We start from the raw sequence: 11,135 nt of genomic DNA, 5'->3' as shown, positions 1-11,135 counted from the left end.
TTTATATATCTTGGTCATGCCAATAAAACAATTTTTTCATTTGATTTGAGGTGTCTTTATTCTAATTTTAGCATTCTGTTTTGGTGTCTGGAATTCCACTTTTATTGAGCAATCTGTGCTGCTACTTTGTATCAGACTTGCGTCCCAGGCAGCAAGCAGAGCATCTGCATGAGACAGAGGCCAGCAGGGAGGAAGAACACGCACATCTACAGGGAAGCAGAGGATGCCTCCTATCCTCTGTGCTGGAGTAACCAGCCTCAGTGTGTCCCTCCTCCTCCACCTCCGCCTCTGGTGACCTCACTAGCTCAGCCTGCAGCTTGGATGAGAAGGGAAAAAGAGGGGACGGAGAGTTTGTAAAGCCCAGCAGCAGCAGGCGCTGGAGTGGCGGGGGCACAGGCATACAGCACCGAGGGTTCGGTACCCACACCGCTGCTATTTGGGCACGGAGCCTGGCACAGCCCGTCCTTTGTGTCCTTGTGGAAACTCACCCTGCGGCCGTGCTTTCATTCCCTGCTCCAGTCTCCGGAGCCATGGCCAGCAGTGCTAGTAGCAGTACCAGCAGCAGCGCCCTAAGCGGGCGTCTCCCTGGGGCACGGGGCGTAAACCCCCGCAAGGGTCGCATATTGGGCTTTATTGATGCCATCCAGGATGCCGTGGGACCCCCGAAACAGGCAGCGGCCGACAGGAGGACAGTGGAGAAAACCTGGAAACTGATGGACAAAGTGGTAAGAGGGTGGCAGCGTTAGGCAGGGCATCATGGACTTGCCTGAGTGCCCAGCAGTGCTTACTGAATGGCTATGGCCATTATGAGTGAAGAAGTGCTACTTCAATGCTGCTGACCATTGTCTTGCTCTTATTTACTGTCCACTGTCTCACTCTACCTCTGTGCTTTTGTGATCACTAGGAAAGTTTATTAGCAAGAGCTTAGCTTGAGATTGGCATGTGAAATAGCTGTATGTGTGCCCTATCTATGTGATCAGTCTGTGGGTAAGTTTGGGATTGTGTTGTGCAGCTGTGTGCTTTGGATAGAGTGTTTATAAACAGTGCAGGAGAAGGAAGTGCAAGCCTAGTTGTTGCAACACTGATTCATGTAGATAATTAGGGACTGGGATTGAAGGGGGCCCGCTGCCATATGGCCCCTCTTGCTGGGAGTTTGCAAAATATTTAAAGGGGGGTGAGTGAAATGTTAGCAAGCAGAGGGTGAAGCTATTATTTACACTAATATTTACATATATGAACCTGTGTTTTTTTAAGGAGTTGTAGCTATCCCTGTGCTGTTTTTTCTTTCTTCTCAGCTTTGTTCTGGTATTAGACAGTGGTGTACTAAGCCTGGCAATTGTCATGCAGATCTTAATGTTGCTGTGCACAGTAGAAAGCTTTCTCAACTGTCAGATTTCTGATAAGCGATATCCTGTCTCTCATGTGATAAAGTTCTTTTTGTTGTTGTTAGTGGTGGTAGCAAACTTTATCAAACTGCAAGACCACAACAAGAGTGGCAGATTGGTGTTGTCTGATAAGCCTGCCAGCTCAGGATGATAATAAAATATTGATCTAAAAAGGAAGTTGGCTTTGTTGCACTGAGCTAGCTGTTGACTTTGAGAGAACTTTGTAAGTGTTCAAGGTTCTACTTACTATTCCTGATTAGTAGTGTATTGAATTTCCTTGCAGATCTTTTGAGCTCAGGCTTACGGTAATATTTTTTGGAGCCAAAAACCATAATATAGCTGGGAGAATTTGACCCAGTGACCTACTTTATTTGCAGAGTTTGCAGATTACTAGACACACTTGGATTTTCCATATAAATAGTTAGGAAAGGACTGAAAGTCTTGTGTTAAATGTGTTTATTCTTGGAAATATATTTTTGAAGCAATACATTTTCATTATTTTAGGTCTCCTTGTGTGTTGCAGTACTCCTGTGCAATGTGTGTACATAGTTTCCACTTCTATATGCAATGTATTAGCTGGTCCATTGAGTTATTTTTTGTATCCTATCATGTTTATGCATCTGTATTTGCTATTTATTCTCTGATGTACAACACCACAGAAAATGTTGGCACAATATCTATCTATTAACAACGTTGTCAGTGCAGATGTGACATTCCATCAGCTGTGGGACAGTAGATGTTCATTGCGAGTAACCCAAAGCAAACTTGTTTTGTTTATAATGATAACTTTAGCTGGCTTCCTGTTGAAATCACAGGGACTTTTGTCTTTCCACTGGGGCACCTGTACTGTGTGTGTGTGTGTGTGTGTGTGTGTATATATATATATATATGTATGTATATATGTATGTATATATATATATATATATATATATATATATATATATATATATATATATATATATATATATATATATATATATATACTTTATTTTTATTTTTTATTTTTTTTACACGGGCTCTTTTTAGAATATGAAAAACAGGGCTGTGGTGTTGGATTTGGGACAATTTTTTAGGTACCTGGAGTCGGGAAAAAATACCCCAACTCCTAATGAATTTAAACTGTAATTAAAATAGAAAATATTATAAAATGTTCTATTTCTCAGACTATAGTCATCATAAATAATTTCAATATACAGTAATAGCTGTGCTTAGTCCACAAAAATGAAATAAACCAATCAAAAAAGAGTTACCTGTGCTGCTTCAATAAAGCAGTCCCCGTATTTTTAAAGTCAGATATACATATCTGTGACTGTATATATGATGTGTACACCGGAATCTTTTATATATACTAAATAACATCTATGCTGTAAGAATAAAGCCTGATGTGTAGCTGTGTCACTAATAGAGATGGTCAATGAGATGGAAATAATTCTGCACTGATGCTGGTTTATGCATATTTATGCACTCCCTTTGCTCATGAAATCAAATAATTTGATATGTTGTTAAAATTTTTTGTTTGGTGACCACGAATTAAAGAAAAGTTTTATACATACCTGGGGCTTCCTCCAGCCCCCTTGCGGCCAATCAGTCCCTCATTGTCCTCCCCTGCCATCTGGATCTTCTGCTACGAGTCCCGGTAATTCAGCCAGTCAGCGCAGTCTGTCCACATGCCGCTCCCACAGCCAGGAACATTCTGCACCTGTGCAATAGTGCTGCGCTGGTGTAGTATGCTCACGGCGGTGGAGTGTGTGCATGTGCACTACGCCCAACTGGCTCAAGTACCTGGACCCATAGAAGAAGATCCAGGTGGCGGAGGCGGACTGCGAGGGACTGATTAGCCTGAAGGAGGCTGGAGGAAGCCCCAGGTATGTATAAAACGTTAATTTCATCTGTCTCAGGTTTAATTTGTTACACAGTAGTACTATACTCTACATATGCACTCCCCACAGAGCTGCAGGGAATCCACTGAGAATATTGTGCATATTGAACACAGAGGTGTTGTCCATCACCCATAAACCTGGTTCAGATTGTGCATGAAGAATGTGTAATAGAGGAAGAATCCCCTCATTCTCCTGCAGAGTACCTGCACATCACTATTACATGTACCCACAATCACATGGCTAGGGCCTGATAGATGTTCTTTGTTCCTGTCTGTACTTTCTACAAGTACTCTTACCAAGGACTAGTTTTAGTCTATGACTAAAGGGAATAAATATGGCAGTCTAGATATCCTTCTCACTTCAATAGCTTTTTAAAATTCCTAAGCGTTGGCAGTTAAGAGATTATTTTCATGTTACATACTTTCAATCAACAAGATTGTAATATGCAAATTAGAGGAGTCGGTGGAATCCAAAACTGAGGAGTCTGAGTCGGTGGATTTTTGTACCGACTCCACAGCCCTGATGAAAAGTTCATAAAGTATAAACTTAGACTGTGTACAGATATTGACATAAGTCTCAGCAATGGAAGTGGTGGAACCTTTGGATGCCCAGTTGCCATGGGTAACCAAGTATCACTAAACTTGCAAGATGATTGTTGCCCAGCCTGACTGGGTACCAGCAGGTTAAAGAGCTATTTTGTATTTAAAGGACAGCTGAAGTCAGAGGTATATGGAGGCTGCCATATTTATTCATTTTAAGCAATACCAGTTGCCTGGCAACCCTGCTGATCTATTTGGCTGCAGTAGTATCTGAATAACACCAGAAACAAGCATGCAGCCAATCTTGTCAGATCTGACAATAATGTCAAACACCTGATTTGCTGTATGCTTGTTCAGGGTCTGCGGCTAAAAGTATTAGAGGCAGAGGATCAGCAGGACAGCCAGGAAACTGGTATAACTTAAAAGGAAATAAATATGGCAATCTCCATACCCCTCTCAGTTCAGTTGTCCTTTAAGAGATTGGTCTAGTTTTCCAAAAATACAATACAATACAATACAATAACATTTCTGTAGCGCTTTTCTCCCATAGGACTCAAAGTGCTTAGGCTCTCTCAGATTCAGTAATTGGTAGTAGGATGAAGTATTCACACAATAAAAGTTATACTTCTGCAAATGCCAAACTGGACAGGTGGGTTTTCAGTCTGGATTTAAACACGTCCAGGAATGGAGCTGTCCTGATCTGTTGAGGTAAGGAGTTCCAAAACGTAGGAGCAGCATGACAGAAGGCTCTGGGACCAAAAGTTTCCAAGTGGACTCTGGGTATGACTAGATTATTAGAACCTGTGGATCTGAGATTGCGGGGATTGCTACGCAGCTGCAATAGGTTATCCAAATCATCCTGAAGGAGAATTAATCAGCCAGATTGGATTTCACCCATCTTATACTTGGTGTAGTCCCAAATGCTGACCACACATGCATTGATCAGACAGACAATTGATCATTTGATAAGAACAAAGAAAAGAGGAGTGAGTAGGTGGATGCATGCAGCAAGTTTTTTTTTTTTTTTGAGGGATGGCATAACGTCTGAATGACTCGACACATGCTGTACAGTACCGAAGAACATGCACATGTACAGTTGTAATGAAGTTTTTTTTTTTTTTTTTTTGTAAAACACATTGCTACATTTCCCCTCTGTTGCGTCACAATCCGGTTTTTAGTCCCTTCCACACAGAGCTCATTGTGTGGGAATGCAACGCATCAATGTTCCTATGGGGCTCCCACATCAAATGTGATGCAGCAGTTTCTGATGCAGTAACGCATAGCATGCTGTGCAATAACCAAGTAACACATGCGTTTACAGTGGCGGTGAGGCATAATTGTACTGTATGGTCGCACCACAGTGTTACCATGTGATAATCCTTTTCGTTGAGGAAGGGGCCTAGGGCCCTTTTACACTTAATGCGTTGGTACACATTTTTTTTTCCTTCATAGCAGTGCATTGGGGAAAAGCCTTCAGCTTTAAGCGTATAGTGGGAACTGGGCCATAGGAAAACATGGACATTCTCTCTCCACTTGGCTCTATAGACATAAGGCAGGGAGCACACTTGTCCTATCGTGTTTTTTTTTTTTTTTTTTTTTTTTTTTTTTTGCAGTTCCAAGGTTTTCATGGCACTGATTTCTGGATTGTGGTGAAATACAGAGTAAGGGCTCGTTCACACTAGGGGCGCTTTGTGATTTTTTTTTTTTTCTATGCAATGCAATGATTCTCTATAAGAGAGTTCATATCTGATCGGTTAATTTCCGATCCACTCAAAGAAGCGTTGCATGTACCATTTTGAGGCCTCAATGGAAGGTATAGGAAAAACGCAAAACGCTCACAAAATCGCTTTGTGCAGCGATTGCGTTCGTGTTTTTAGGAATAAATACATATGTATTTATTTTCCGGGTCAAAGGGTTCACTTCCTGACTTGCGTCAGGTAGTGAATTAAAAACCACTCTGGAAAAGCGCTTAGAAAAGCCACCCATGCACCGGGAACCGGAGAAAAAAATCGTGTTTAAAAAAAAAAAAGCCCAATGCTAACGTGAGCGGAACGCAATGTGAACAAGGCCTAATAGGGAATGTGAGCGTTGTGGGGAAAAAAGGCTGTACACATTTAAATTGGGGCGTAAAAACACACACGGAAAGCAGATGAATGCAGTTAATGTGCGCTTCCTCGAGTAGGCCACTGAAATCAATGGCTAATGCAGCAGTGCACATTTTTCTGTGCGCAGCAAAATGCACAATTTTCAGCCAAGTGTGCTCCCTGCTAAAGAATTACATTAGTGATCTCACATGCGTATGCTATAGGAAAGATCTACCTACATGTCTGACTGCTGTCAGATGGGATGGTAAGTCAATTATACTGCATTCAGACTGGTGCGGCTGAATGTTGGCACTGGTGTACTTTTTTTATACAGTGAGCATAAAACTAAGTGCAATAATTGGCAAAACATTTCCAGACTTCTTAGTGTGAAGCAGTGAAGTTTCTGTGTGAAGCCTTGTACACACAATGAGGCACGTCACGCGAGAGGTATTCTATCCCTCGGGCGACATTGCAGGGCTAAGGTTGTAGAGATGCATCACTAGCCAGTAGGCAAGCAAAGGTGTGTGTGTGTGTGTGTCTGTCTGTCTGTCTGTCTGTCTGTCTGTCTGTCTGTGGTGGAGGCTGATCGCCTGCTGAGGCGGTCATGGGCTGCTGTACACATTCTGGACACAGGTGCAGAGTGAGAATGATTCATCCATTTAGATGTCTTAGGCTAGGTTCACAGTGGTCAGTTGCACACCTCACTTGTTATGACTGAACTGCAATGGAGACTGTCCATAGACTTTAATACAAAGCCTGCATGCAGCAAGAATAACGTGATCTATTACTGTGAACAGCCCTATAAAATTATATGGGCAGTGAGTTGACATGCAGAATTATTCTGCAACTTAACTGACCACTGTGAACGAGGCCTGAAAGGAATATAATGAATCTTCACTTTATATGTTATTTTATAAATTTCCCCATATATACATTTTTTGGGAAATTTGATTTCTGACTTATTTATTACAAAAGAAAGCTGCACTATGCATACCAAGCTATGCATGTTCTGAAACCTTGCCTTCCAGCACAATGTTGTGTGGGGTGATGTGGGCTTTGGTCATGCTAGTCCCTTCACATGGGAGCAGTTATTGGCAGCAGTTGATTGGCATCACATTTAACAGCTGTATTCATCATTTTGGGGCTACAGTTACTTGGAAAACACTGGTTAAATAGCTTGGCGTTTTTCTGCCATTAGACTTGCATTTAAGAGGTCCAGGAGGTACTGTGAAGTCTAAACAGTAATGTAGCCCAATACATTCTGGCCAAATCTATTGAAATGCCCTCAAACTGTGGCATCTTTTTTAAATTCATTATTTAGCTGGGGAGGCTTATGTTGAAGAAGTGTCTGCAGGAGTGAGCCCTACGTTTTTAAAGCGAAACTGAGGTGAGAGAGATATGGAGGCTGCCATATTTATTTCATTGTAAACAGTGGGAATTGCCTGGCAGCCCTTTTGATCTTCTGGCATAAGTATTGTCTGAATCAAAACCCTGGAACAAGCATATGGCTTTAGGTCAGCCGGACGTGGCCTTTAGGTCAGCCGGACGTCATCGCCGGGAAGCAGAGGTGAACGGCTGCAGGCAGAGCTGGGACATGCTGGGAACTTGGGGCTGGACGAAGCCCCGGGTAAGTAGCCCTTATTTTACATTTTATTGCCTGATAACTCCTTTAAGGGATATTTGTTATTACAGACGGTTAATGAGATGTTAATAATTTTTGATTTGAAGGAAAATTCATTTTAATTGTATGCAGCTTGGTATTAGATCTGTCAAATGCTGATTTTTTTTTTTTTTTTTATTTTATTTTTTTTTTTTTTCGTTCCAAGCGAAATAAATGTGCATAAAAATAACATTTAGCATCTCTTGACTATCCCTATTTGTTATGCAGACTGATTATCAATCACTGGCTGATCTAATTTGTGGGAGACTCTTGACAGCCTCAAGAGGGGGTGGGGTGAGAGTGGTAGGTTGCATTGCAGAAACTGGAACCCTTGATCACTGGAGCAGCAGCACTATCTTCAGTTCTTCCCGTGTCTGTCTGGTTCATCCTCAGTACAGCTGAACTACAGTATATAGTTATATCCCGGACAATCATTGAGTATTTATGTAGTGATAACATCTTCCAAGACACTTTAAAGAGAATCTGTATTGTTAAATTCGCTCAAAAGTAAACATACCAGTGCGTTAGGGACATCTCCTATTACCCTCTGATAGGGCTCGTTTCCACTAGTGCGGTGCGGAATCGCCTGCATTCCACCGCGGACGAAATCGCATGCGGGTGCGATTCCGCATGCGTTTTTGCCGCGATTTCGCATGCGATTCCGCATAGGTAAGGTATATGCGAATTTAACCATGTCACTGCTGGTGTAAATTAACATTATTACCTATGCGAAATCGCATGCGATTTCGCGTCAAAAAACGCATGGTCACCCCGCATGCGATTTCCCTATTAAGATACATTAGCGGCGATTCGTGCACATTCCTTCTGCACGCGAAATCTGACGGCTCTGCCGTGCAGATTTCTGCCGCTTCAAAAAACGCTGCCGCACCCGCAGAAGTGGAAACAGCCCCATCCACTGACATTGCCTATGCGAATCCGCGTGCAGTGCCCGCATGCGGATTCGCACTAGTGGAAACGAGCCCTCACAATTTCGCCGCTCCTCGCCGCATTAAAAGTGGTTAAAAACAGTTTTTAAAAGTTTGTTTGTAAACAAACAAAATGGCCACCAAAACAGGAAGTAGGTTGATGTACAGTATGTCCACACATAGAAAAATACATCCATACACAAGCAGGCTGTATACAGCATTCCTTTTGAATCTCAAGAGATCATTTGTGTGTTTCTTTCCCCCATGCACTGAAGTTTCAGGCTGCTCTTTTCTTCCTGCAAACAGCTTTGCCCTTGTTTGTAATTCCTCAGTATGTGAAAGCCCAGCCAGCTCAGAGGACGATTTATCCAGCTTGAAAAAGATAAGAGAGAAGAGAGAAGCTGCTCTAATCTAAATAACACACAGGCAGTGTGCAGAGAGGGGCCTGGAAGGGTGAGTTCATAGCAGAACCACAACACTAAAGAACTTGGCAGCCTTCCAGACACAGGCCGACAAGTCTGACAGGGGAAAGATACATTGATTTATTACAGAGACAGTCATAGTATAAAGTGCTGCAGTTAGCCAGAACACATTAGAATAGCTTTTGGAACTTGTAGGATGATAAAAAACAGGATGCAATTTTTGTTACGGAATCTCTTTAAAGAGTATATAGTCCTATCACTAACTGTACCTCATTGAGAATTGCAATCTATTCCCTACCATACTCATATGTCTCTATTCCAAACTAAAACAAGTTTGCAGGAACCATTTCAGTGTTCTGTTTTGGGTATATGGTAGGGACCTGAGGAAACCCACGCAAAACAGGGAGACCATGCACTCTCTATGCAGGTAGTGTCCTGGCACAGATTTGAACCAAGTACCAGTGCTGCAAAGTAAGAGTTTTATCCGCTACTCCATTATGTTGCTTATTGTGCATTAATGCAGAAGGAAAGGATAGCTGGGTCTCAACCTGGATTTTGCAATTATATCTGTGGCTTTATTAGAGCCATAGTAGCAGAAAAACGTTTTCTGCTACTATGGCTCTAATAAAGCCACAGATATAATTGCAAAATCCAGGTTGAGACCCAGCTATCCTTTCCTTTGCATTACTGTTTCACACCCCTAGTGGATTCGGGCAGGGGCAGACCCAGGATTTTCAAGGGGTGGGAGGATTCCTGAAAGGTGTTCCTCAGCCACACAAAATACAGTATAAAAATATGGTAGAACATCATCCTGGGTACACATAATGCAATTTCCCGTCCGACCAACCGACTGCAGGATCGATCAGGAGCAGTTTGGATACAGATAATGAGGACAGCCGACATTGGTAATGAAGGGGGAAGTGAAGCATTCACACAGCAGGGCACAGGGCTGTGCTCATACTTGACTCTGTTAAGTTCCCCAGAGCTGCTCCATGCTCTGCACACACGCTGCTGCTCCATGCTCTGCACACACGCTGCTGCTCCATGCTCTGCACACACGCTGCTGCTCCATGCTCTGCACACACGCTGCTGCTCCATGCTCTGTACACACGCTGCTGCTCCATCCAAAGTCTACTGTAGCAGGGAAAGAAAGGGGGCGGTGCTTTGAGCTGCAGAATACCTGCAGATATTCCGGTGTCTGAACTTGTGCCTGTCCCCAGACACTGCACAGGCCCTGGTCTGAGGGGGGATTCTGGGCAGCTGTAATCCCCCCTGCGTTTGCCTATGCCGGGTGTTTGCTGGTTGACTCCCTGGTGCCTATTTGTATGTGGTTGAGCCTGGGGACTACTGCTTTTGTGTCTGGCTTATTGTGCATTACCCCAAGGCTTCTTTCACCTTATATACGAAATCTCACAAAAGTGAATAGAGCGCTGCATTTTTAAATATATTTTATTCTATACTTCCATGGATAACACTGAAGATGAGACACTTTGATACAATGTAAAGTTGTTAGTGTATAGCTTGTACAACAATGTACATTTGCATCAAAATAACTCAAAACACAGCCATTATTGTCAACAAAAGTGAACCTGAAGAGAAATATGGAGGTTGACTTATGTATCTCCTTTTAAACAATACCAGTTGCCTGGCTGTCTTACTGATCCTCTGCCTCCAATATTTTTAGCCATACACCCTGAACAAGCATGCAGATCAGATATTTCTGACTAAAGTCTCGGTGGATTAGCTGCATGTTTGTTTTTGGTGTGTTATTTACTATGTTTATTTATTTATTTATTTATTATGTGCCGCAAGCGTGTTCCCTGCCTCATTGTTGTCAATGCAGCTGACTCCAAAAAATACTACTACTGGTGTCTGAATTCCATATTCATTTTTCCATCTCTGATTTAAGTGAAATCTCCTCCTTTGCACCTTCATGGTGTCAGCTAATCAGCACAAGCGTGACTTCCCTTGAAAGCTATGTAAGCACTTGCAAGTGTTATTGCCCGAAACAATTTTAGAGGATGTTTTGGGTGGTAGATTTGGATGGAATGATGTACAGACACACTGCTCGACTCCTCGCCTAGCATTGTGTTCTGCTGTGTGGAAAACGGGGGAGGCGTGAGCTACACACCACACTACAGAAACTCCTTTTTAAAGTTGCTGTAGAGAACTAGAAGGAGTTGGGGGACAGCAGTCTATCCTGTTGGAACGCTATGGTGTAGGTGCAATGTCTAGGAAC

General features: G+C 42.6%; 1 protein-coding gene across 3 annotated transcripts in view; it reads left to right on the top strand.

Moving 5' to 3' along the window:
• Nucleotides 1–446: 446 nt before the first annotated feature.
• Nucleotides 447–11,135, top strand: part of CBLB (Cbl proto-oncogene B) — a 234,863-nt gene continuing 224,174 nt past the window's right edge. For all 3 annotated transcript variants that reach the window (XM_068268455.1, XM_068268456.1, XM_068268454.1), the window contains exon 1: nucleotides 447–725. In XM_068268455.1, coding sequence (XP_068124556.1) covers nucleotides 531–725 — 195 coding nt within the window. In that variant the 5' untranslated portion in view covers nucleotides 447–530. The remainder of the gene's footprint in view (nucleotides 726–11,135) is intronic.

Source organism: Hyperolius riggenbachi, chromosome 2, assembly GCF_040937935.1.
Source record: "Hyperolius riggenbachi isolate aHypRig1 chromosome 2, aHypRig1.pri, whole genome shotgun sequence".
Classification (NCBI taxonomy): Eukaryota; Metazoa; Chordata; class Amphibia; order Anura; family Hyperoliidae; genus Hyperolius; species Hyperolius riggenbachi.
This window is presented reverse-complemented; position numbering and strand designations above follow the sequence as displayed.